This window comes from Eretmochelys imbricata, chromosome 14 (genome assembly GCF_965152235.1).
Source record: "Eretmochelys imbricata isolate rEreImb1 chromosome 14, rEreImb1.hap1, whole genome shotgun sequence".
NCBI lineage: Eukaryota > Metazoa > Chordata > Testudines > Cheloniidae > Eretmochelys > Eretmochelys imbricata.
In genome coordinates this window covers 53122205-53149785 of record NC_135585.1, presented here as the reverse complement: position 1 = coordinate 53149785, position 27581 = coordinate 53122205, and the positions used below count along the sequence as shown (strand labels likewise).

Genomic DNA, 27581 nt, shown 5'->3' with positions numbered 1-27581 from the left:
AGGCTGCCAGTTATGTATTTAATGCATCAGGAGTCAGAGAAAGAAGTTTAAGAGTGGTGCGGTAATTCAATCAATTCCACAGAATGGCCACACCAAGCCCCATTCAGCTTTACCTGGACTCCTCAGCCCAAGTCCCATTGCCCCTGCACCCAGAACACCCTCAATGAGTTCCTGTGCATCCAGCTCCCCCCCACAACCCCAGGCCCCCACCCTCAGACTGACCCACACAGAATCCTTTCATCCCAAACCTGGATCCCCCACATTAGGCCGCTCCACACTGGAATCTTGTCAGGATGAGCCTTCTGTCCCCACCTGGTGCACCTGACACAGAGAGGCAGGGCCCTGGCCCTCAGGGTGTTTCTGGGGCAGGCCAGCCGGGCCATGCGCTGTGTCAGGGTCAGGTGCAGCCTCATCATTCAGTCCCTGTCCTGGGAGGTAGGGGGCTGCAGGGATCTCCCACCTCCATGCAGCCAGTGGCCTGGGCTCTCCACGGCCAGGCTGGAGCCTCCACATTTATTGACAAATAAAATTTGCAGAATTTTAAAATATTGTGTGCAGAATTTTTCATTTGTTGACACAGAATTCCCTCAGGAGTACAAGCAGCAGGGAGAGGGTCACACAAAACCACTTTTAAGCCCCTCCCTGAAATTTAACCCTTTTGCTGCAAAGAAAGTTACCTACAAGTAATCACTGGAAACGTTTAAAGTTCCTGAGTTGGGGGAAGGGCTTTGACTCAGATTTGTGCAGCTACAAAAGGTGTGAACACATCTATGGAGCTTGGCAGTTCAGTCCAGGAGGCAGTGCAGGGTGAATACTGAGCGTGTCATTTCAGCTACTAGTTTTGTGGGAGCAGGTACAATAGGCAGAGGCACAAGCAGAGAGGCTGCCAGACCTGCTGGGCTCTGCCAATGCCACCTTGAAGACAAGGGGCACTCAGATCCATTCAGTTCTGACAGCCTCTCTGAGCGGGTTTCCTTCCTCACCCATCTCACGTATCAAAGCATCAGATACCCTGGAGTCTGCAGCCTGACCCCAGAGCTCACTACACTGGAGTGGAACATGGGAACAGTGAGCGCTCTTTCTAATAACCCCGGCAAGCCACACTTGGACCCTACTCCCAACTGCTAGATCCTCCTGCACCCCACTTATCCCCTGCAGGAACGTGTAGGGCTGCACATTACCAAAAGGCTCACACTGCAGGGAACTATTCTGTAATTGCACACACTGTCCCTGGGGAGCCCTCCCTTTGGAGACTGCTGACCCATGGGGTAAAATTCTCAACAGCAGGGATGGGGCTTCCCCCCACAGCAATATAGCTCCCAGGGATGCTGTTACCCCGTCAGCCCTGCTGTGGGACAACCAGGCGGAGGGAGGCAAAATGGCCAGATTAGTAACCTCAAATCACCAAACTGCAGACAAGTTACCCTGCTCAGTAAAGATCAGACAGGGGATTGCTGTCAGTCCATAAATTCAAATGCGTGTAAGGGAGAGTCCCTGGGTACAAAAGGGAGCAACAGAGCGGGCTGGCAGCCAGAAAAGAGCAAGTGTCTCGTGTTCACTGCCCTGGATGACTGGGACTCAGGAAATCCCGATACAATTCCCAGCTGAGCCTGACTCCCTGGCTGACCCAGGGCGAGTCACTTCGGTCTGGATCCACAAAGGGACTTCAGCATTTGACGTCCAGCCTTGCAACGCCAAACTTTTATTAGCCTAGGAAATCACTGGAAGAACAATGCGATCTACAAGGCCTGAGCTGGGTGCCTGGGTGCCCCACGCAATGAACAGGGAGGGAGGGGCGTCTAAGTACAGGATCCACAAGAGCTAGGATGCCAGACAGGGGCTGCCCAAACCAGCCAGTAGAACACAGTGACCAGGGTTGTGCCCCATGCCCTGCCCCTCTCAAAGCTCAGCCCCCAAGCCCTGTCTGCAGGGAGGGGCCCAGCCCTGCTAACAACCTGCAGTGGGAAATCCCCCTCCTGGAGTCAGGTACCCACGTCACTTCTTGTGATAGTGAGCTCACCAGGTGTCACATCCCCTGAAAATAGCTGGGGACAGAGGGTGGGGAGAAGAGATGACATCCTTGATAACCTTTAACTTGTAGGGTTCTTGCCCCCGATGTGGGAGACCCTGCTTCAGTCCCCCTCTCCCTGAGGAGCAGGGATTGGAGAACAGGAAGTTCCCACCTCTCAGGTGGGTGCCCTAAGCACTAGATTATAGAGGGATTCTAACTCTCTGGCACAATTAATATTTAAGTATTCAATCAAAGTGGAACAACTTCAACAGGAAATATTGAGAACACCCCTCCCCCCGCCCCACCTCAGACTGCCCACAGCTCAGTGGCTGGGCTCTCACCTGGGAGGTGGGAGACCCCTGCTCAGATCCTGTCTCCCCTCACACAGAGGGGACTGGAACCGGGATCTGATATCGGAGGTGAGGGCCCTAACCACTGGGGCAGGGTTAAGGTGGGAGGGTCCTTGCCCCGCACCTGTTTCACAGAGGCAGGCAGCCTAAGCACACCTGCCCAATCCCACCCCACAGGTAAGACAGGCCTTGGGTGTCGAGGGCCAAGCAGCAGCTCATGGAACTTCTACAGCAAAAGCACCATCCCCAGGTAAGCCAGGTAGGCACCCCCAGGGTTCAGTGGCAGCCGGGCAGGGGGTTGGCAGATCACAGGGGTGCCTGAAACTGGGACTTCGGTGCCTTAGCACCCTGTGGAACCAGCCCCGGTGCCTTGGCTCCCACGCCACCGAATGGGGACAAGGACACATCCCTGCCTCACAGGGGCTGTGAGGAGAAATCCATCAATGTTATGATGCTCTCAGTGACGGACACCATAAAAGAGCCTAGAGAGAATCCTGTCTGACCTGACTGCTAAAGCAGTGAGGCGAGGAGGAGAACACAGAGTTGTGAGCCACTAAGGATAACAAACTCCCCCACACTCAGAAACTGAACCATCAGAGAGAACCACACTCAGAGACTGAACTTACCTCCCAAAGCTGCTGCTAAAGCAATGGTGATTACCACCAAGACCATGACTATGGCAATGAATACAGCTCGACCTTCAGATAAAGCCGCTTTCCTCAAGTTGCCGTAAACTGGATCATCTGGAAGATAAAAACCCGTTAATGCTCCTGGGGCTACGGAAACCAGAATTGTTTGCCATCAGGCTCTGATCTGACACACACCAGGTATTTATTTTGATTTCTAAAATGGTTCTGTCCCAGCTCTGGACACAAATATTAACTCGAACTCCCATCCAGACTGTGAAGGAGAACATCGCTCCTGCAAACACCACTATGTGGTTAATTAACCAATTAATCCCCAGAAAGGACCATGCAGAATTCAGAGGGATTCGGAGGAGGTTGGAGAATGATCAAGGGCCTGGAGAAACTACCACAAGAGATTGACAAGCCTGGAATGGTTTTGCCATGGAGAGGAGGTAAATGAGAGGGACCAGGATAAACTGTCTATGCAATACAAGATGGGACAGAAGGTAGCTGGGAGCTTTTGTTGGTAAAGGTGTGGGCAGTCCCTGCACACCCACGTGTGGCCTGGTGTGGCACTGTGGGTGCATCCCACAATTTCCCTTGATTGGCAGCAGCAGGTTTGCGTTAACAGCCCAGGGCAAAGAGATGCCAATACTAATTAAGAAAATAGCACTTCCCTTTTCAATAAGGCTTCAGGACAGGGTCAATTACAACAAACAGTTCATACGGCGCTCACCTCAGGACCCTGCGTCATGGATCCCAGAGTTAATCTGTGAAACCAAGTCTCATGAGGTTGGTCTCCTAGAGCCTGAGAGAAACAACCACTGCTGCAGCCTGCCTAGCTTCTATTCCCCTCTCTCCTTCAGCTCCCTCTTTCTCTTTATAAAGCACAGGCCTATGGCGGGGGCACGGCTGTCTTGATTACACCCCAGGCTGTCCCAGCTGTAGCCTCCTGCCTGTCCCTTAACGGGGTAGTTCACTCCTTCCCAGTGATCTCTTTTCATAACACAAGAACAAGGGGACATTCAGTGAGATTAAAAAGGTGGGAAAGGAACTATTTTTTCCAAGCAACATATAATTAGACTGTGGAGCCTGCAGGGGTGTAATCAGGAAGGACAAAACACAATTGGAGTTGCAGCTAGCAAGGGATGTGAAGGGTAACAAGAAGGGTTTCTACAGGTATGTTAGCAACAAGAAGGTGGTCAGGGAAAGTGTGGGACCCTTACTGAATGGGGGAGGCAACATAGTGACAGATGATGTGGAAAAATCTGAAGTACTCAATACTTTTTTTGCCTCAGCCTTTTTTTTTTTTTTTTGAAGCAGAAAAGGTCAGCTCTCAGACTGCTGCACCAGGCAACACAGTATGGGGAGGTGTAGCGGGGCAGTCACCCTGCTCCCGCCCTGAAAGGGTTAAAGGCCAGCCCTTAGAGAGCACTGGGGCTGAGAGCCAATCATGAGCGGGCTGGAGGCAGCCAATCAGGACCCGGCTGGGCCAGTATAAGAAGGGCTAAGGGAGGAGCTGGGTCAGTCTTACTCCAGCCTTGGAGTACTGGACCAGAGGAAGGGCAAGAAGTGCTAGGGAGCTCCAGCCTGGCAACTCCCCAGACTGAGGCCTTGTTAAAGGCCAAAGCAGGTACTGGGGCTGCAGAGGTACAGGCAGAGGCAGCTGGTCCAAGCCCCTTGCCAATGATGAGTGGCCATTACAGACTGCAGTTTGCCCCAGAGAACAGGGGCTAGATGACAACTGGCAGTAGCCACTGAGGCAAGGTAGGTATAGAGGGTTGGGGGTTCCCCTGGGAGGAGAGACCCAGAGTGTGGGGGTACTGCTGGGGGTAGAACCCCAAGGTAAGGGGCACCAGGGTCCAGGAGGGACCCGGGGCCTGAGGCAGGCAAGACACCAGCCAGCAGGGGGCACTCCAAGTGCTAGAAAAGAGCTAATTCCTGAGGCAACCAGCAGGAGGTGCCACTGCGGTGAGTTGTTGATCTGCTACAGGAGGAGGTGAGCAGCCTTCAGTGGTGAAAGAATGGGTTAAGAACTATTTAGAAAAGCTGGACATGCACAAGTTCATGGGTCCTGATCTAATGCATCCAAGGGTGCTGAGGGAATTGGCTGATGTGATTGCAGAGCCATTGGCTATTATCTTTGAAAACTCATGGCGATCAGGAGAGGTCCTAGACGATTGGAAAAAGGCAAATATGGTGCCCATATTTTAAAAAGGGAAGAAAGAGAACCCAGGGAACTACAGACTGGTCAGCCTCCCTTCAGTCCCTGGCAAAATCATGGAGCAGGTCCTAAAGTAATCCATTTTGAAGCACTTTCAGGAGAGGAAGGTGATCAGGAACAGTCAACATGGATTCACCAAGGGCAAGTCATGCCTGACCAACCTGATTGCCTTCTATGATGAGATAACTGGCCTGTGGATATGGGGAAAGCGGTGGATGTGATATATCTTGACTTTAGCAAAGCTTTTGATACGGTCTCCCACAGTATTCTTGCCAGCAAGTTAAAGTATGGATTGGATGAATGGACTATGAGGTGGACAGAAAGCTGGCTAGACTGTCAGGCTCAATGGGCAGTGATCAATGGCTTGATGTCTAGTTGACTACTGGTATCAAGCAGAGTGCCTCAGGGGTCAGTCCTGGGGCTGGTTTTGTTCAACATCTTTATTAATGATCTGGGTGATGGGATGAATTGCACCCTCAGCAAGTTTGCAGATGACACTAAGCTGGTGGGAGAGGTGGATATGCTGAAGGGTAGGGATGGGTTCCAGAGTGACTTAGACAAATTGGAGGATTGGGCCAAAAGAAATCTGAGGTTCAACAAGGACAAGGGCAGAGTCCTGCACTTAGGATGGAAGAAGCCTATGCACAGCTACAGGCTGGGGACCGACTGGCTAAGCAGCAGTTTTGCAGAAAAGGACCTCAGGATTACAGTGGACAAGAAGCTGGATATGAGTCAGCAGTGTGCCCTTGTTGCCAAGAAGGCCAATGGCATATTGGGCTGTATTAGTAGGAGCATTGCCAGCAGATCAAGAGAAGTGATTATTCTCCTCTATTTGGCACTGGTGAGGCCACACCTGGAATAATGCGTCCAGTTTTGGTCCCCCCACTACAGAAAGGATGTGGACAAATTGGAGAGAGTCCAACGGAGGGCAACAAAAATGGTTAGGGAGCTGGAGTACATGACTTACAAGGAGAGGCTGAGAGAACTGGGATTATTTAGTCTGCAGAAGAGAAGAGTGAGGGGGGAACTTGATAGCAGCCTTCAACTACCAGAAGGGGGGTTCCAAAGAAGATGGAGCGAGGCTGTTCTCTGTGATGGCAGATGACAGAACAAGGAACAATGGTCTCAAGTTGCAGTGGGCGAGGTCTCGGTTGGATATTAGGAAACACTATTTCACTAGGAGGGTGGTGAAGCACTGGAGGGTTACCTAGGAAGGCGGTGGAATCTCCATCCTTAGAGATTTTTAAAGTCCGGATTGACAAAGCCCTGGCTGGGATGATTTAGTTGGTGTTGGTCCTGCTTTGAGCAGGGGATTGGACTAGAACCTCCTGAGGTCTCTTCCAATCTGAAAATTCTATGATTCTAACTCACTGCCACAGGAAATTGAGAACAAGAATTTAGGAAAGTTAAAAAAGAGATTAACCATTTATATGGATAAAAAGAATAGCCAGAGAATTGCCATAATTAATAACCAAAGGTTGGCAGGAAATTTGGAAGAGAGCCTATGTACCACGGAGAGTGAATCCACAAAACCCCTGTGGGAGTTCAGTCTTAGCAAATCCTCTTCCCTAGTGCCCAGAGCCACATCTGAGGGCACAGTAAGCGCACTGGCAAAACACAAGTGAATGTGCTGTGGCCACAGGCAGCTACACCTGTTCCTTGCCCTGCACAGAGGCAGGGCTCTGCGTGTGTTAGGAGTGTGCACACCTCAGCCTGCCTGCTGCTCACACACGGAAGGGAGGATCTGACCCTTTCAAACAAATGGAAGGAAAGGGCAGTGACAGGAGGTATCCACGGAGATGTGAGCCAAAAGGGATAGACCATGTTGTCATAAATATAAAAGGAAGGGTAACCACCTTTCTGTATACAGTGCTAGAAAATCCCTCCTGGCCAGAGGCAAAATCCTTTCACCTGTAAAGGGTTAAGGAGCTAAGGTAACCTCGCTGGCACCTGACCCAAAATGGCCAATGAGGGGACAAGATTCTTTCAAATCTGGAGCCCAGGGGGAACAATGGGTTTGGTCTGTCTGTGTGATGATTTTGCCAGGAACAGATCAGGAATGCAGCCTCACAACTCCTGTTAAGTTAGTAAGTAAGCTAACTAGAAATGCATTAGATTTCCTTTTGTTTAATGGCTGGTAAAATAAGCTGTGCTGGAGGGAATGTAGATTCCTGGTTTTGTGTCTTTTTGTAACTTAAGGTTTTGCCTAGAGGGATTCTCTATGTTTTGAATCTGATTACCCTGTAAGGTATTTACCATCCTGATTTTACAGAGGTGATTCTCTTACCTTTTCTTTAATTAAAATTCTTCTTTTAGGAACCTGATTGCTTTTTCATTGTTCTTAAGATCCAAGGGTTTGGGTCTGTGTTCACCTGTACCAATTGGTGAGGATTCTTATCAAGCCTTCCCAAGCCCTACACCCCCTTTCCTGGGGGGGATATTTTGGGGGAAGACGTCTCCAAGTGGGCTCTTTCCCTGTTCTTTAAAACACTGGGTGGTGGCAGCATACGGTTCAAGGACAAGGCAAAGATTGTACGTTGGGGGAAGTTTTTAACCTAAGCTGGTAAGAATAAGCTTAGGGGGTCTTTCATGCAGGTCCCCACATCTGTACCCGAGAGTTCAGAGTGGGGTAGGAACCTTGACAACATGTGCCGTCCTAAAAATGCACGTGTAACAACAACCACACGAGAGAGCAGCGGCAGGAAACAAGCGGAGTCCATTGAAGGAATACAGCCCCTGCCACACCGGGGTGGGATGGGGGGGGCAGTTACACCCACCACTGAAAGTCAGCATCTCTCTTCAGCCTGTTGCTAGGCAGGAAAACTCCAGTTACCTGGTTTTCCTCTGCTCTTCAAGTCTCTGGAGCCGTTAAGAGGCTGCTCAGAGGGATCTGCTTCCTCTCCCTCCCTCATCTCTCCTCTCAGTGAGGCAGTGGTGGGTGCTAGACTCTCATCAACTTGGACCCCTCTCACCAGCAGCAAGAACCAGCTTCATGCAGCCGTGGCAGAGTCAGCTACACAATCCTCCACGGCTTTGGCTCCCCTCCCGGCTGACCTAGAACCTGAAATGACACAGTCAGGACAACACAAGGGTCAGTGGGTTTGTTTATGGCGTCCCATTCCCCCATCCCTCAGAACAAACCCCAGAGGTAAGAACAGCGTAGTCACCAATACCCTCCGGTGTCATCAAGCCCCTCACTGAAGATTTCCCATTTCCTCTCATCCTTCCCCCTCCAAATTCAGCAGGGGAGGGATGCACTGAGGCTGGATGGGGTGCAGACAGGGATGTGCACACTCCAGACATAAAAGGCAAGTGTGCACAATACAGAACTGTGTGTAATGCCTCCCCCTACACTGGCAACTCTAGGGAGGTGGAGGGGAAGGAGTTTGGGAGGGGCACAGACACAGGACTCAGCCTCCCCAACCCTGAGATTGCATAAAAATCAGTGGTTTAAAATTTGGTGTTTTTATTTAAATACTTTTTTTTAAATAAACCCCAACTTAAAATTAAACTTTTTTTTTATTATAACAACCTATGTTAAGGCCTAAATTTACTATAATCCAATTAAAATAATTTACATTTAATTAAAAAGAATACTATTCCAGCAGAACACGTTTGCTGATGAAGTCTTGAAGAAAGTCAAGCCGCTGAGCGGGTGCCAGTCACTGGCTACGCACTGGTGATAGTTTGTTAAAGCAGCTTTGGACAGCAGTAGCCTCTAATGCAGGTACAGAGAGTATTCTCTTCTTTTCAGTTTATTCAAAGAAACCGATTGGGAGTTGAAAAAGCAGCAAAGCTTGTTTTGCCCTTCTAATCTATGGATGAAAAAAAGGTGAGCTCAATAGCCATGGTTCTCAACCTGCGGCCCAATCAGCACGCAGCTACAGCCCATGAGACTTCAGCAGGGCCATACACGTACTGGATGCAGCCCACAATGGTAAATAGGTTGAGGACCACTGCTCAAAAGTCTTAACGAAGGTGGCGTGGGAGCCACAAAGGACTCAAGCACTGCATCACAGCTCCTAGCTTTTAGGTGGCTAGAAAATCCAAGGAACACCATTGTGATCCACGAAGCTGACTGAGGCACACATGTGCTTATAACATCAACGGGGAGCCAGCATGTTAGGTGGAAACAACAAGGGGTCCTCTGGCACCTTAAAGACTAACACATTTATTTGGGCAAAAGCTTTCATGGGCTGGAGCCCACTTCCTCTGATGATAAATTTATCATAGGGCTGGAAGGGACCTCGAGAGGTCATCTAGTCCAGTCCCCTGCACTCATGGCAGGACCAAGCACCTAGAGTGACCATCCCTGACAGGTGTTTGTCTAACCTGCCCTTAAAAATCTCCAATGATGGAGATTCCACAATCTCCCTAGGCAATTTATTCCAGTGCTTAACCACCCTCACAGTTAGGAAGTTTTTCCTAATATCCAACCTAAACCTCCCCCGTAACAACTTGAGACCATTACTCCTTGTTCTGTCATCTGCTACCACTGAGAACAGTCTAGATCCATCCTCTTTGGAACCCACTTTCGGGTAGTTGAAAAGCAGCTATCAAATCCCCCCTCATTCTTCTCTTCTGCAGACTAAACAATCCCATTTCCCTCAGCCTCTCCTCATTTGACCTCTCTCTGTAAGTGGTCTCTGTGTCACTACATGGGACAGTACACCACACCCAGAAGGTGTGTGGCTTACAGTTGCTCATATCAATTCCAGTTAGGTGAATCCTAAGCCCTACCTCAGAAGTGGGGTCAGAGACAACGTGTCACTGACTGAAGAACTACTGTTTCGAACGCAACGTCACCCCTAGCTTAATGGACAATGGCGCAGTGCGACGTGAAGGTGTGAACAGAAGACCACGTCGCCGCCCTGCAGATTTCCCGAAGCGGAACATGAGCCAGGAATGCAGCTGAAGAGGTGGGGGAACTTCCATCCGATCACAGCAAGCACGGATGCAAGCTGTCGTCCAGGAGGAAATGCACTGTGAGTAAACTGGCCTTGCATGCGTTCGGCTATAGCCACAAACAGTTGCGTTGACTTTCCGAATGCCCTCATAGGGCCTATATAGAAGACAAGGGCTCTTCTGTTTGTATTATTACCTACGATCCCTGGTCATCACCAGGATACAGGACTTTTAAGTCAGGGGTTCTCAACCTTTTTCTTTCAGAGGCCCCCAGAACACGCTGTGAAAACCTCCAAGGCCTACCTGTGCCACAAAAACTCCTTTTTTCTGCATATAAAAGCCAGGGCCAGCATTAGGGGTAGCAAACAACATAATTGCCCGGGGTCCCATGCCACAGGGGCCCCCATGAAACTAAGTTGCCCAGGCTTCGGCTTCAGCCCCAAGTGGCGAGGCTCGGGGCCTCAGGGTTCAGCCCCATGGGGTGGAGCTTCGGCTCCCTGCCCTGGGCCCCCAGCAAATTTAATGCCGGCCCTGCTTGGCAGCCCCATGAAACCTGCTTGAGGCTCCCCTGGGGGCCCCGGACCCCTGGTTGAGAAGCACTGTTTTAAGTCATCAGGTTTAAATGCAAAACTTGTTTTGATAACCCTTTTTTCTTACCTCGCCATAAGACTGTCAGGCATCCAGTTTCCCACCAGAACTCCTGGTGGAAAAGGGACCCTGGCAGCTGGGGTGGGCAGCACCGACCAGACCGATAAAAGTCCGGGTGCCCCTCAGCAGGGGGTCGGAGCTAGAGCAGGCTCCTGACCTGCAGAGGGCTGGGTGGGGGGGCCGGGCAGCAGCTGGGACCCTGGACCCAACCCCACCGGACTGTGTGGGGCTGGGGAGGGGACCCAAGTCCGTCGTGCAGGTGGTGGGGGGCGGGGGGGGGGGGCTGTTTGCACCTGGTTCCGCACACCCAGGGCTACAGCCCCAGGGCTGCTCCCACCCTCCGAGCTCCCGGGGGCTGCTCCCCTCCCGCACCAGGGGCCGCTGCTGCTCTGGAAATCCCGGGGGCCCCCCCAAAGCGCGTCTCCTCCTCCCGCTCCCTGCCGCCGTGTGTGTGTGTGTGGGGGGGAAATGGCCGCCAGCTGCTGCAGCCTCCCATTCCCCCGTCTCCGGCCGGGCCCTGCTGCACCCCCACCCCCCAACCGGGGAACCGGCCCCTGCGGCCCATGCCCCGGCCCCTGCCCCGCGGCTCCCAGCAGCAGGCGGGGGTGGGGGGGGGCACCAAAAGCCCGAGCCAGAGGTTCCGTGGAGGGGGGGGGGGTGTCCGCAGCCCTGGACTCAGCTCGGGCACACGCGCCGCCCTCACCTGAGAGCCGAAGCCTGGCGGAGCTCGGCGCGGCGCAAACACCTGCGGGATCAGCCCCGAGACGGCGACCCCGCCCCGCGGGCGTGACGTGGGGCCTATCAGCGCCCGCAGCAAGGACCCCGTGCCCTACTGGGATCCGGGAAGTGCTGACGGATTCCGCCCCCCAGCCAAAGAGGGGGGTCTCTGCGGGAAGGGGACAGGTGGGAAAAGACAACCCCAGCTCGGCGTAGGCGAGAAGGGGTGTCAATTAGCTGTTGGGGCTCAAGAAAGACCTTGGGGGGTCACTGAGCAGATGTTTTTAGAGAACTTGCCACAGTGGACGTGACACCTTAGAGACTAACCAATTTATTTGAGCATCAGCTTCCGTGAGCTACAGCTCACTTCATCAGATGCATAAAAGTGGAAAATGCAGTGAGGATGTTTTTATGCACGCAGACCATGAAAAGTGGGTGTTTATCACTTCAAAAGGTTTTCTCTCTTGCTGGTAATAGCTTATCTAAAGTGATCACTCTCCTTACAATGTGTATGCTAAACATGGCTGCTACTCTGAAACTTGCCACTGTGTGCAGCGCCATTTTTAAAAAAAAAACTAACAGTCAGGGTGGGAGTGTCAATGAAGTCAGGGTGGGAGTGTCAATGAAGTCAGGGTGGGAGTGTCAATGAACTAGGGGTCACCCAATGAAACAAATAGGCAGCAGGTTTAAAACAAACAAAAGGAAGTTTTTCTTCACCCAAGGCACAGTCAATCTGTGGAACTCCTTGCCAGAGGATGTTGTGAAGGCCATGACTTTAACAGGGTTCAAAAAAGAACTAGATAAGTACCTGGAGGACAGGTCCATCACTGGCTATTAGCCAGGATGGGCAGGAATAGTGTCCCTGGCCTCTGTTTGCCTGAAGCTGGGAATGGACAACAGGGGATGGATCGCTGGATGATTCCCTGTTCTGTTCATTCCCTTTGGGGCACCTGGCACTGGTGAGACAGGATACTGGGCTAGATGGACCTTTGGTCTGACCCAGTCTGGCTGCTCTTATGTTCTTATGGAATCCAGGAAGACCACAAGGGGCTTCAAAACTACTATTGCTTTTACATGGGAGACACCCAGACCCTCTGATGGGGGTGGGGCTGTTTCCCTTGTGTTTATTTTCATGTTTATGAATGTTGTTGATGCTGTTGTGTGTATGGCACATGGAAAGGACTTGGAGCTTGGTCCTGCCATGAGCGCAGGGGACTGGACTCGATGACCTCTCGAGGTCCCTTCCAGTAATTATATCTTTCTAGGAACTTTCCAGAAGGGACAGGCTCTGAGGAACTTTCACAACACAGAACCTTTTATAAGGGCTGCGTGCCCGTCAGCAGTTGCTGTCCGTTAGCGAGGCAGCCAGTAACGGACTATTTGTGCCAGCTTCAGGAGGTTTCCTTCACCACAGAGCATCCTCACCTGGGACTGACTGACTTGTTGTGTGTCACCTAGTGAACTTACCATCTGTTCCTGTGCTCCTGATCTCCTGTCCCCGGCAATCGCTGGAGGCAGTGGTAGGTCCAGGATCCACCAAGCCCAGTCGCAGACGACCGCTTCTGTGTCCATCATCATCCCGTGGGTCCGTTGGGACCTTGGTTCGTTGAGGACCTGCAAGTACAAACTTTTGGTTATTGCCAAGGGCTGTTTGGGGACCTGGCTTCAGGCCCACTGTTGGGGCAAACCACTGAGTTATTTACTGTTTTTATTTTCCTTTCCCCTTTGCATTCCCTGGTATTGTTAAGTTCTCTAAATAAGCCCTGTTTGTTTTGGAAGATATTTCCTTGTTAAGTCTTCTGTTTACCTGGTGGACTGAGGGAGGTTATTCCCCAGACAATAGATGCTGGTAGCCAGTCAAAGAACCTGGCCCTGTTACAAAACATCTGGGTAACAATGGGGGCCAAAAGTTCCTTTTCAAAAACGCCTTTCCCCATTACAAGATTGATACTCAGAGCATGAATGCCTCCATCTGCCCTAATGCTCCCCAACTTCACAAAGACCCTGACACAAGTCAGCCAACCAGCCCCCAAACTCTGAACACCTTACTCTAAGCAGAGCTTTTACCCAGAAAAGAAAGACGTGCCAGAGACACCATGAAGACCACTAGGGGCTTAGCTATTGATTGTACATGGAAGGTGCCTCTTCACCACAGTGAAGAGCATCAATATAGAACAGTAAAGTGAGACAGGCAGTTCTCCTTCTGGGTTAGGAACTGAGACAAAGGAAAACACTCTTATTTACATGGTGTAGGCCAGGGGTCTCAAACTCAATTTACCTTGGGACCAGTGCCAGTCCTCAAATCCCCCCAGCGGAGCCAATAATAACCCGCCCCCCCCCCAAAAAAACTCCACCCCCCACCTGCCTAAGGCTCTGGGAGGGAGTTTGGGTGCTGGGTGCAGGCTCTGGGCTGGGGCAGGGGGAGGGGTGCAGGCTCTGGGAAGGAGTTTGTGGATGGGAGGGGATGTGTGGGAAGAGGGTGCAGGCTCTGGGAGGGAGTTTGGGGTGTGTGGGGAGGGGGTGCAGGCTCTGGGAGGGGGTTGGGGGGGTGCGTCGCTTACGTGGGGCACCAAGGCGGGGCGGGCTGGGGGGCCTCCATGTACTGCTGCCCCCAGGCACCGCCCCTGCAGCTTCCCATTGGCTGCAGGGGCGCTTCGGGCGGGGGCAGCGTTCGGAGGGACAGCCCTCCACTCCCCACCACGGGGCCGCAGGGAGGAGCAGGCAGATGCCACTTTGCTCCACTGCGCTGCCAGGGCCCTGGGCCATTTTAAATCACCTGGGGGGTGGGAGCGCCCGGGGGCAGTAGGTGGGGCCAAGGGAGAGACTGGCCCCAAAACTGCTGGAGCCCCGTGGGCCACACTGGGGAGGTTCGCGGGCCGCAGATGGCCCGCAGGCTGCGAGTTTTAGACCCTTGGTGTAGGCCATAGGGCTAGGCAGTGGTGACTGGTGCTCCGGGGAGGCATGGGGGGCGATGCTGGAAAAGGGGAGGGGCCAGCGGGGGCCACGATGGGGGAGCCAGCAGGGGCTGTCGCCACCTCTGCCCCCACCCCCGCCCCCCACACACATCTCCCCTGGGGCTTGTTACATCCTTGGGGGCAACAGTTTTAGGAAGAAATCACTGGAGACACAGAGAGCTGTAAACCTTGAAAGCAGCCATTTATTGCCACACACTGAACTAACCAAAAACCAGCCAAAACTGGCTGGGCTATCCCCTAATAATCTAACTCGGTTGCCATAGCAACAACAAGGTTCTATTACCACGACAACCAAATGCACAACATATTCCTGCCCCCCTTAATAAGAACATCCCCTAAATAAAACAGACACTAAACTAGAGAAGGAGGGTAGACTGCCTCCGTTCCTGGCTAAACCCTGGAGATTATTTTGCCCCGTAACCATGGGTTCACCCTAGCTAAAGATCCAGCCATTGAGGAGGCCTTCTGTCTCTCGGTGGATTACGGCAGACTTCTGGTGTTGTTGCTCCCAAAAGTGTCTTGGGCGCAGGCCTGACAATGGGCTCAGGGTTCCTAGGGCAAATGGGTGAGGATGTGGTATCAGCTCGTTCCGGGCAGGGGGGTATCTCAGCCACCAGCAGAATGGAGGGGGAGAGTCAGGAACAGGTGACTCTTGATTCGGTGTCTTGCCAGAAGCGGTGAAGTCAGGCAACTCAGCTGAAGATGTGTCCTGAGGACTGGCATGACCTGGCAGCAGCTGATCTACACGTTGCCGCCAGGTGAGATCCTCTGCAGCCCGGACTGTGTCAGAAACAGGCCCTATTTGAGCGATGACAGTGGCAGGGACCCATTTAGCTCCAGAAGTATAATTCCGAGCCCAAACTGGCTGTCCCAGGCTACAGGTTTGGTCTTTTGCTCTGGGTGCACGCCTGGTAACTTGATCTTGCTGCTGACTTTGCACAGTTTGTCGGGGTTCAGAAGGTTTCAGCAGATCAAGGCAAGTGCACAGCTGTCGTCCCATCATTAGAAAGCCTGGGACGTGGTGTATCCCATTTGCCTTCATAAAATTTTGCAAGTCCTGAGAGACGAACTGCGGTCTGTTGTCACTCACAAGTTGTTCTGGCAGACTGAAACGACTAAAGAGTCCCCGTAGTTTTTGGATAGTACTCTCTGCAGTAGTGGACTGCATTATAGAGACTTCTGGCCATTTAGAATGGGCATCTACCACCACCAAGAACATGCTTCCTTCAAGGGGGCCAGCGAAGTCAATGTGAATACTTTGCCATGGGTTTTCAGGCCAGTCCCATGGGTGTAGGGGTGCCCACTGGGGTGCATTCCTCACACCCTGACATGACATACAAGCTCTTGCCTTTTCTTCAATAGCACTGTCCAATCGAGGCCACCAAAAATAGCTTTGTGCAATTTCCTTCATGTGCACTATTCCACAGTAACCGGAATGTAGCTATTCTAACATCTGTGATCTCAGTGGTGGTGGGATAATGACATGTCTCCCCCACAACAAACCAGTTTGGATTGATAACTCCGTCCTCCTGGACATGTAGGTAACAAGGTCGGGTGAGATCGGAGAGGTTTGTCGAGATGTTCCATGCATCACCAGGTCCATAACTTAGGACAATACCGGGTCAACTCGAGTTGCCTTCTTTACCTGAGTAGCGGTGATGGGTGTATTCTCTAACTGTTCAAAGTAAAAGATTTCCTTCTGGGCAATATGTTGACGTTTGATGGCAGAGGCAGCCTTGAGAGACCATCCGCATTGCTGTGCAGAGTGGATTTCCGATATTTGATTTCATACGTGTGTGCGGAAAGCAACAATGCCCAACATTGCATACGACTAGCAGCTAATGGGGGAATGCCTGTGTGGGGTCCAAAAATTGAAGTCAGAGGTCGATGGTCTGTGAGAAGAGTAAACTTCCGTCCGAACAGGTACCGATGAAACTTCCGAATTCCGAAAATGATTCCCAATGCCTCACGTTCGATTTGGGCATAGTTAGTTTCTGCTTTGCTTGGAGTGCATGAAGCAAAAGCAATAGGTCTCTCTTCTCCAGAAGGCATAATGTGTGACACGACTGCTCCCACTCCATAAGGGGAGGCATCACAGGCCAACTGTAGGGGTAAGGATGGATCAAAGTGCGTCAGAACGTCAGAATTTAGCAATGCATCCTTAGCTTTGTTAAATGTAACATCACAGGCTTCAGTCCACTTCCAGGCCTTGTTCTGCCCAAGGAGTTCGTGAAGTGGTTTTAGCAGTGTGGCTAACTGTGAGATGAACTTTCCATAATAGTTTAATAGTCCTTGAAACGAGCGAAGCTGGCTAACATTTCGAGGCGGGAGAGCCTCCACAACAGCCTTAGCTTTTGCAGGGGCCTTATGAAGACCTGTAGCATCAATGATGTGTCCCAAATATTCAATGGGGGCTGGAAGAATTCACACTTGTCTTTGCGGACTCGTAGGCCATGCTCTTCCAGTCTTTGTAGGGTAGTCTCTAAATTCTTTAGGTGATCCTCCTCATTCCTTCCAGTGACCATGGACTCCTGGCAAGCCACACAAGATCTGGTCCATAGCCCTCTGGAACAGGGCAGGAGCAGACGTTATTCCAAAGGGTAGATGACAGTATCAATAAAGCCCTTTATGCATCACAATAGTCAACAGCTCTTGGGACTTTTCATCGACATGCATCTGTATATACGCTTGACTCAGATCAATCTTACTGAACTTTTGTCCCCCAGCCAGGCCTGCGAAGAGGTCATCGATGCGGGGAAGTGGGTATTGCTCTGCACACAACACTGGGTTGACAGTGACTTTAAAACATCATTCTGGGATGTATTAGCAGGAGTTTCATAAACAAGACACGAGACGTAATTCTCCCGCTCTACTCCACGCTGATTAGGCCTCAGCTGGAATATTGTGTCCAGTTCTGGGCACCACATTTCAAGAAGGATGTGGACAAATTGGAGAAAGTCCAGCGAAGAGCAACAAAAATGTTTAAAGGTCTAGAAAACATGACTTATGAGGGAAAATTGAAAGGAGTGGATTTGTTTAGTATGGAGAAGAGAATACTGGGACATGATAACAGTCTTCAAGTACCTGAAAGGTTGTTACAAGGAGGAAGGAGAAACATTATTCTCCTTAACCTCTGAGGACAGGACAAGAAGCAATGGGCTTAAAATGCAGCAAGGGAGGTTTAGGTTGGACATTAGGAAAAATGTCCTAACTGTTAGGGGGGTTAAGTACTGGAATAAATTGCCTAGGGAGGTTGTGGAATCTCCATCATTGGATATTTTTAAGGGCAGGTTAGACAAACACCTGTCAGGGATGGTCTAGATGGTGCTTGGTCCTGCCATGAGTGCAGGGAAATGGACTAGATGACCTCTCAAGGTTCCTTCCAGTTCTATGATTCTATGAAATATCATGACCTTTAATATTGCCTCACCATCACCAGTATGGATAGAGGATTATGTTCTGACCAACATAGAAACATTCACCTACTTGGGCAACACCATCAGTCTGGATGGTGGAACAAGCCAGGACATCCGGAATAAAATCAGTAAAGCCAGGAATACCTTTAGGAGCTTAAATACAGTCTGGAAATCATCAAACTACAACACCAAAACCAAACTCAAGATTTATCAGAGCTGCGTGCTTTCAACACTACTTTATAGTGCAGAATGCTGGGGAATAAGAAAGTATCACATGCCCAGACTGTCTTCATTCCATATGACCTGCCTCAGAAAAATCCTCCATATCTTTTTGCCCCAGAACAATTTCAAACCAAGATCTATTGACACAGTGCAGCCAAGAGGATCTGAGCACCATCATTGCCAGGAAGCGTTGGAGATGGATCGGCCATGTGCGTCAGATGGAAACTGATTCCATTACCAGAGTAGCAATAAGATGGACACCTGAAGGCAAGCGAAAACGAGACTGCCTGAAAACAACCTGGCGAAGAGCTGGGGAAGCCAAGTGAAAAACCTGGGGCACAGCTGGGGAACCATTGAAAGACTTGCCAGAAACAGACAGGAGTGGAGGAACTTCGTTGCTGCCCTAAACGCCAGAGGCATCATGGGAACACGATGATGATGAATGCAAGGACCTTACAGGCCCGTTCCCATCTATACAATAATTTGAATAATACTGGGCCTGATCTTGGGACAAGAACCTGTCAACCCTCAAAGTGATGACTGGGGATTCTTAAGTAATCAAATATATATATAATCTATAGATTGGGTTACAATGGAGGACACTCAGATATTGTGGGGGATGGGCAGCAATACAAAACCCGAAAACAGAACCATGCACGACTGATGCTAGTCACACCACTAAAGCACTGGACAGCACTCAGATACCATGGGGAAGGTGTGGTATAAACCTGAACAACCACATATGAAATCAGAGCTTCATGCTACAAATAGCTTTAGGTAACAAAAATCACCACCACCACCTTCCAAAGCAGCATAAACCTGTGCGTCAAAAACTCCAAACAGCCACAAGTTACCAAAGAATGGGTTCTGTAAGAGGCCCTTACCTGGCCTGGCATCCAGTCAGTCTGTTCCTCAGTTTACCTCTGGCCATGCCTCAGTTTCCCCTCAGCAGTTGGGTAGAAACTTCAATGTAGCTCTCCACAGTCACCATGCCAACAAGTGTCCTCCCTCCTCCAGAGTAAGTGAGGATCCAAACAAAATAACACAAGCCCTTCCTTGCCCACAGTCCTCTTTCCAGCATCTCCCCTTACCTGCAGCGTTCACAGAAGTCCACAATTCCCACTCCAGCATCTCCACACCACCTTCTTCCCAAGATGCAAGGGAGCGAAGGGGGCAAGGAGATGGTGCGGGACTGGTGTCTTTACTTGGGTGGGGGCAGGGGAACTGGGCCCACTGCATTCTTCTCCTCCTGCCAAATGCAGAGTCCTTTACTGGAATGGTCTTGATGGTTTTGGGGTTAGCACTCCATTGAGATGCATGGAGCAGCTCTTCCCAATTCAGAGAATGGTCTCAGGCTCTCTGCAGACTCACGCAGATGTTTCTGTGTTGCTTACAGTCAAGTCACAGTTCCGGTCTTTTCTTCCTAAGGACTCAAAACTTTTCAAACAAACAAACAACAACAACAAAACAGTCTGAGGTAATCACATGACTCCAGGTAGGAGCCAGGGCCCTGGTCAGGGTCAATAATGTTTATGCCTTAATCTGGCTCTGATCAATCCCACTCACAAATAGACTCACTCCTGGTCTCAGTACTTGGACAGATTCATAGTTATAACCATGACAGGTCTACAACTTTTTCCATACCAGGGCCCCCAATCCTCGAGACCTGCCATCTAGCTGGGACCCCAGTCTCAATTGGGGAGGTACAAATGCAGCTGTTTGACACCCATTCACAACCCTCCTCGCCTGAAAACACTTGAACCGTAAAACCAGCTGTAGCTTCACATCATGCTCTCAGCTACTCACGAAGAGAGGAGCCCACAGCCAAAGAACCTCTTTACAACTGGAGGGCCCCACTCCATCTACTAGGCAGGCACACTGCTTGGATCAAACTAAAACAGTCCTCCAGATTTTGGATTAGGCACCTAAATACCTTTGAGGACCTAGGCCTTGCTCCCTCCCGGCTCTGGGAAATCAACAAACTTAGGAGCATCTGAGAACAGGGGAGCTATAAAGTAAACTGGTTTGCAACCTTCACCAGAGCAGCCAGGCCTGAATCCCCTGCGGTCATTCAGAAGGGAAGCCACTCACCTGATTCATGCCTGTTTCTGAGATTCCTGACCCCTTCATAGCTATTAGAAATCCCAGCCAATGATGGGCAGCCTAATCCTCCCCAGTAGTCAAATAAACTGATTGTCATTTACTGGGAGAAATGATGAACTGGTCTCTGAGCTGAACCTGAGGGGAGAGATCAGAAAGATCCTCTAAGAATCAGTGGTATCCTACAGAGAACCAAGAGTGGGATTAGAGTTTCTTTGAGCAATTGGAGAGTGATTGGATAATACTTATCTGATCAGTCAGTGCTCAGTGAGAGTCTGTCCATAGGCCCCAGGAACGTTCCTGCAAAGGAAGTAACAGAAAGTTGTTAAGCAAAGCTCAGACTTTAAGGCCAAAAGGGACCATCATGATCCTCTAGTCTGACCTTCTGCACATCGCAGGCCACAGAACCTTACCCACCCACTCCTGTGATAGACACATCTTCTGAGGATCATGTCAAATAATCCATTGGAAGGAGTTCTGCAGTGTTTTTGGATGCAACCTGGAACGAAAGGGTTGTTTTAAGGTGTTGAGCATGAAGTAATTTTATCCCCCAAATTACTAATAATTTGGAGAAGCACGGACTGGTAGGCTGAACCTTACCATTGCTCTTATTAATGCTAACTCAGGAGAGTGACCCCTAGCACCGCTCCTTACACACTATTTTAGTCATAATGTATCCTTGCTGGAGCTAAGTATGATCCAGAGTAGGCCTTGGCAGAATACAAACACAATAAGTGTCAGCTAACCAAGTAAGCATGTTCCTGACCTGAGCGGATGATGCAGAGACAAGCTGTCATAAATATAAAGGGAAGGGTAAACACCTTTAAATCCCTCCTAGCCAGAGGAAAAACCCTTTCACCTGTAAAGGGTTAAGAAGCTAAGATAACCTCGCTGGCACCTGACCAAAATGACCAATGAGGAGAAAAGATACTTTCAAAGCTAGAGGGGGGTGAGGGGGACAAAGGGTTCTCTCTGTCTGACTGATGCTTTTGTTGGGACCAGGGCAGGAATGTAGGTCAGAACTCCTGTAAAGGGTTAATAAGCAATCTAGTTAGATATGCGTTAGATTCTGTTTTGTTTAAATGGCTGATAAAAGAAGTTGTGCTGAATGGAATGTATATTCCTGTTTGTGTTTTTTTGTAACTTAAGGTTTTGCCTAGAGGGATTCTCTATGTTTTGAATCTGATTACCCTGTAAGGTATTTACCATCCTGATTTTGCAGAGGTGATTCTTTTACTTTTTCTTTAATTAAATTTCTCTTTTAAGAACCTGATTGCTTTTTCATTGTTCTTAAGATCCAAGGGTTTGGGTCTGTGTTCACCTATGCAAATTGGTGAGGATTTTTATCAAGCCTTCCCCAGAAAAGGGGGTGTAGGGTGTTGGGGGGATTTTTGGAGGAAAGACGTTTCCAAGTGGGCTCTTTCCCTGTTTTTTTGTATAACACTTTGGTGGTGGCAGCTTTTAACCTAAGCTGGTAAGAATAAGCTTAGGGGGTCTTTCATGCAGGTCCCCACGTCTGTACCCTAGAGTTCAGAGTGGGGAAGAAACCTTGACACAAGCGTTCTCAAGTAACTATGTAAACACATCCCTAAGATGGTCCAGGAACACCCCGACCTCTCAAAGATAACGAGGGGATGGCAGGATAGTGAATGAGGATGTTTTGTTTGATGTACAAGGATAAGGATGGTGACTAATGATATCTAGGGTGTAATACGTAACTTGTTTGTATCAATGCTGAGAGTCTCCACTAGGTGTCAGCACTACACAGCACACACCCCTCCTTAATCAAGAGCAGAATTATGTTTTAGGTGACTCCAGTAGTTGCAAGGACACTGCGAACACTAATGGATTATCCATTCTTTGCACTTATACAAAGCCAGTCATTCATAGATCCCAAGGTGCTTTGGGTGAGCCCCTCTCCCCGTCCCTCCTCCCTGGGCCACCCCTCTTCCCCCCTTCCCTCCCCCCTGATGGCCCCTCTCCCCCTCGCTCTCCCCCAGGCCACCCTTTCCCCTCCCTTCCCGATGGCCCCTCTCCCCCTCGCTCCTTCCCTCCTTCCTTCCCCGTGGCTGCCCCTCCCCACAGAGCCACCCCTCAGGGCTGCCCCTCTCCTCCTCTCCCGCCATGGCTCCCCCTCTCCCCCTCCCTTCCCTCTGGGGCCACCCCCTTCCCTCTGCCTCCCTTCCTCCCCAGGGCCTCCCCTTCTCTGAGGCTAGCCCTCTCCTTCTCCCCAGCACCACTCCTCTCCCCCTCCCTCTGTCCCCTCTGGGCTGTCCCTTCTCCCCCCATCCCCAGAGCCGCTCCTCTCCTCCCTCCCTCCCTCCCTGGAGCTGCCCCTCTCCCCTTCCCTCCTTCCCACCACCCCTGGGGGCCACCCCTCTCCCCCTCTCTGCACCCCGGGGGCTGCCCTTCTCCCTCTCTCCCCCACAGATCACCCCTCCCCCCGGGGCCACCCCTTTTTCCCTCCCTCCCCCCCTCCTTGGGGCCACTCCAGGACTGGGTCTCTTCCCCCACACCCAGGCCTACCTTCCTGCTCCTAGTATCTGGGGGGCTGGGTCTCCGACTAAGCTAAAACAGCTGCTTATCGACTCTTGGCGCAGGGGAGCATGTGGCCGTGGGGGTTTGCTGCCTTTATACAGCTACTTCCCCAATGCATCTCCCACAGCTCGTCATCCTCTTGTCCCCGGTCCAGGGAGTTTCTGCCCTTTCCCAGCAGTTCCCCTTCCTTAAAATTTTCCGTCTTTATATGGCCTGCCCAGCTCATTTCTGGGTCACTGTCCTGTGGGGTTTTCAGTTCTCTGGCCTGGTTCCCTGCTCCCTGTGCACCATGGTACTGTCCCCCGCCATCTCTCTGCTATGTACTGTGTGTATATATATATATATATATATATATATATACACACACACATGTACACATTATACGTAAGGGGTTCTCAAACTGGAGGTCGGGACCCCTCAGCGGAGGTCATGAGGTGATTACATGGGGGAGCGGGGGAGGTTCTGAGCTGTCAGCCTGAACTCCAAGCCCCGCTTTGCATCCAGCATTTATAATGGTGTTAAATATATAAAAAAGTGTTTTTAATTTATGAGGGGGGGTCGCACTCAGAGGCTTGCTATGTGAAAGGGGTCACCAGTACAAAGTTTTGAGAACCGCTGGTATACGTTTTAAACAAACAATTTAATACTGTACACAGCAGTGATGAGTGTGAAGCTTGGTTGAGGGGGTGGAGTCAGAGGGTGGAAGGGGGTGGGATATTTCCCAGGGAATGCCTTACTGCTAAATGATGAACCAGCACTCGGCTGAGCCCTCAAGGGTTAACACGTTGTTGTTAATGTAGCCTCACACTCTACAAGGTCGCACAAATGGAGGGAGGAGGCACAGCATGGCAGAGAGAGACAGAGACACACACCGTGTGTGTGAATGTGTGTGTGAGAGAGAGAGACGTGCATTGCCCCTTAAAGAACGTTGACCCCACTCTAAGTACATTGCCTTTTTAAGTAGATCAGCAAGTTGAGACTGCAGCTGCTACCTGCAAGCTCCCTCCGTCCTGAGGCCTGTTGTGTCTTCCCTCCCTCCCCCACTCTGTGGAGATGGGGGGCAGGAGCCAGGGGAGGGGGACACCCTGACATTTGCACCCCTCTTCCCTCCCCCCTGCACAGCAAGCAGGAGGCTCCTGGGAGCAGCTCCAAGGCAGAGGGCAGGAGCAGCCCAGGGCAGTTGGGGGAGGGACAGCTGAACTATCCAGCAATTGACAGCCTGCTGGAAGGCTGCCCCACAGGGAACGTAGGGGAGCTGATGGGGGGCTGCCGGCCCACCCTGGTTCCAAGCCCCCACCAGCTTGCTCCAACGGGCTGCTCTTCCTGCAAGCAGCGGACAAAGCAGGCGGCTGCCGTACAATGTTATAAGGGAGCATTACACAACTTGAAACGAGCATGTTCCCTAACTGATCAGCAACAAAATAACATGAACCGTTAAGTGAGGAGTTACTGAAACAGAAAATGTGGAACTGGAAGCAGTGCTTAATAACTTCTTTGTTTCAGTTTTCACCAAGAAGGTTGGTGGTGATTGGATGTCTAACATAGTGAATGCCAGTGAAAATGAGGTAGGATTAGAGGCAAAAATAGGAAAAGAACAAATTAAAAATGACTAGACAAATTAGATGTCTTCAAGTCACCAGGGCCTGATGAAATGCGTCCTAGAATACTCCAGGAGGTGACTGAGGACATATCTGAGCCATTAGCAATTATCTTTGAAAAGTCATGGAAGATGGGAGAGATTCCAGAAGACTGGAAAGGGCAATTATAGTGCCCATCTATAAAAAAGGGAAATAAGGACAACCCAGGGAATTACAGAGCAGTCAGCTTAACTTGGGTACCCAGAAAGATAATAGAGAAAATAATTAAGCAATCAGTTTGCAAACATCTACAAGAAAATAAGATGATAAGTAACACTCAGCATGGATTTGTCAAGAACAAATCTGTGTCAATCCAACCTGATAGCTTTCTTTGACAGGGTAACAAGCCTCGTGGATGGGGGGAAGTGGACGACATGGTATTCTGAATTTTGTAAAGTTTTTGATACTGTGTCGCACTGACCTTCTCATAAACAAACTAGGGAAATGCAACCTAGATGGAGCTACAATAAGGTGGGTGCAAAGCTAGCTGGAAAACTGTTCCCAGAGAGTAGTTATCAGTGGTTCACAGTATGTGGGAAGGGCATAATGAGTGGGGTCCTGCAGGGATCAGTTTTGGATACGTTTCTGTTCAGTATCTTCATCAATGCTTTAGATAATGGCATAGAGAGTACACTTATAATTTTTTCGACTGATACCACGCTGGGAGGGGTTGTAAGTGCTTTGGAGGATGGGATGAAAATTCAAAATGATCTGGACAAACTGGAGAAATGGTCTGAAGTAAATAGGATGAAATTCAATAAGGACAAGTGCAAAGTACTCCACTTAGGAAGGAACAATCAGTTGCATGTATACAAAATTGGAAATGACTTTCTAGGAAGTAGTACTGCGGAAAGGGATCTGGGAGTAATAGTGGATCAGAAGCTAAATATGAGTCTACAGCGTAACACTGCTGAAGAAAAAAAAGGGAACATAATTCTGGGATGTATTAGCAGGAGTGCTGTAAGCAAGACATGAGAAGTAATTCTTCCGCTCTATTCCGCGCTGATTAGGCCTCACCTGGAGTATTGTGTTCAGTTCTGGGTGCCACATTTCAGGAAAGATGTGGACAAATTGGAGAAAGTCCAGAGAAGAGCAACAAAAATGATTAAAGATCTAGAAAACATGACCTATGAGGGAAGACTGAAACATGATAACCCTTTTCAAGTACATAAAAGGTTGTTACAAGGAGGAGGGAGAAGAATTGTTCTCCTTAACCTCTGAGGATAGGACAAGAACCAATGGGCTTAAATTGCAGCAAGGGAGGTTTAGGTTGGACATTAGGAAAAACTTCCTAACTGTCAGGGTGGTTAAGCACTGGAATAAATTGCCTAGGGAGGTTGTGGAATCTCCATCAGTGGAGATTTTTAAGAGCGGGTTGGACAAACACGTGTCAGGAATAGTCTAGATAATTCTTTGTCCTACTATGAGTGCAGGGGACAACAAAGGAGTGCAGGGGAAAAAGTGCTACCCGCAGGCATTTGCTACATCAGACAGCAGTTTCTCACAATCCATTACATATCAGTAACTGCTCCAGGTAGCACATTCCTATGGGGAGCAGTTTCCAACACTACACTGGCCAGCGAGTGTCTGATTTCCGGGGCTAGTGAGGAGAGGGGAGAGACCCAGCCCCATAGACCGGCCTGGGGAAGGGAGATACTGAGGGGAGGGGATGGGGGAAGATGGGTGGGGTGGGGACTTAGAGACCCATCTTGGGGTGCAGGGGAAATGAAGTGGGGAGGAGGGAGCTGGGGGAGAGAAGGGACGCGGGGTGAGGGGGTGACACGCTGCGAGGGGAGGGCTGCATCACCCCCAGTACCCGCTGTGGTGGTGGGTGGGGTTCCAGGGTAACTTCCGGCTGTGTTTGCTTCTAGCGAGTAGTAGGATAGAACTGGGGGGCTGCGTGCACGCGCTGGGGGCGGGGGACGAGGGCACAGCCCATGGGCTGTCTGTGGGTTGCCAGCTGGGGGAGCTGATCAGTTCAGGGTGCTCACCTGTCCCAAAATGGCGTCTCCCTTCAGCCGGTTGCAGCTCGGGGCCAGCCTGGCTCTCCTGTGGCCTGGGCGGGGGACAGCTCTGTACGGACTCAGAGAACTAACAGCGCCCTTGGGTGAGCTAGGGCTTGCCGACATTGAAATGCTGCAGCGCCGCAGGAGAACCGTTTCGTTGCCCTCTCGCGGACAATCAGTATCTCCTCTGCTCATCGGGCTGCTGCAGACACTCCCCACCCCCTGCTGCAATGCGGAGCGTGTAATGCTGACACAACGGGGTTTCACAACATTGCGGCAGAACGGTGACGCCTGATGCAATACAGACACTTGTTGCGTTACACGAGCAACTTTAGCTTTTCTTGATGGCTGTCTGGAGAGGCAATAATGCACAAGGCTCCAATATGGCTGGTGGGCTGTGCGGGCCGGCTATAGGCCCTGGGAGTGGAGCTAGGGCTGCCGATGCCTTGCAGAGCTCCAGCTGTCCTTCAGGCAAGTCCCTGCTCCCAGTGTAACTGTTGGCTCGGTATTGCCCATGAGCTCGTCCTACAGACTAACCAATGGAGTTAGCAGGAAAGGCATGAGAAGGAGAGTACGGGCCGCAGAGAGGGGTGGCAGCAGCCGCAGAATTCTGAACTTTACAGTCTCCATTTGGGGACTTCAGTGTAAAAGGGGGAAATGTTCCGTACTGTCCTTCACCAGATCTCCACAGAATCCATACTTAGCACATACAGCGTTCTTCAGTGCCGGCCCCACAATCCCCAGCAAGGGCCTAGCAACACGCCTCAGAACTAGGCCCCTGGGCGATTGCTTCCACCCCCCTGGCAGTGGGACTCCTCTGTTTTCAAGTCTCAAAGAAGCCTCTGACTCTCTGGGCAGCTTCTCTCAATGGATATCAAAGGGCATTAAAGCCGTCATAGATGTTAAGGCCACTAGGCACCCTTGTGTTAGTCTTGTTTGACCTCGTGCATAATGCAGACCTGAGAATTTCACCCAGTGACGTAAGCATCCAGTCTTGATTTAAAGTGATGGAAAATCTACTGCATCCCTTTGTCGTCTGTTGTGTGTGTGTGTGTGTTTGTGTTTGTTGTGGTGTGCTTGCTGCTGGACTGAAATATACAGAAAGTTGCCAAGTCTCACGAGATAGATATGTGACTCTGCCTTTCAAAAACAAGCCCAAGCCGCCTGAAAACAAGCAGCTCAGTAAGAGGTGACTTGAGCTCCCCA

The 27581-nt window shown here is 50.6% G+C and overlaps 1 protein-coding gene across 3 annotated transcripts in view; it reads right to left on the bottom strand.

Moving 5' to 3' along the window:
- LOC144274559 (C-type lectin domain family 2 member D-like) overlaps positions 1 to 26488 on the bottom strand; it is a 29960-nt gene extending 3472 nt beyond the window's left edge. The window contains exons 1-7 of one of the 3 annotated variants that reach the window (XM_077833437.1): positions 26361 to 26488; positions 20612 to 20693; positions 20186 to 20494; positions 18979 to 19517; positions 12949 to 13095; positions 8045 to 8272; positions 2988 to 3104 (exon numbers count right to left, since the gene is read on the bottom strand). In XM_077833437.1, coding sequence (XP_077689563.1) covers positions 2988 to 3104; positions 8045 to 8123 — 196 coding nt within the window. In that variant the 5' untranslated portion in view covers positions 8124 to 8272; positions 12949 to 13095; positions 18979 to 19517; ... (1 more) ...; positions 20612 to 20693; positions 26361 to 26488. Of the gene's footprint in view, positions 1 to 2987; positions 3105 to 8044; positions 8273 to 11467; positions 11568 to 12948; positions 13096 to 18978; positions 19518 to 20185; positions 20495 to 20611; positions 20694 to 26360 lie in introns of those variants that run through there. The other 2 variants (XM_077833438.1, XM_077833436.1) reach the window with 2 other exon arrangements.
- Between the last annotated feature and the right edge of the window lie 1093 nt (positions 26489 to 27581).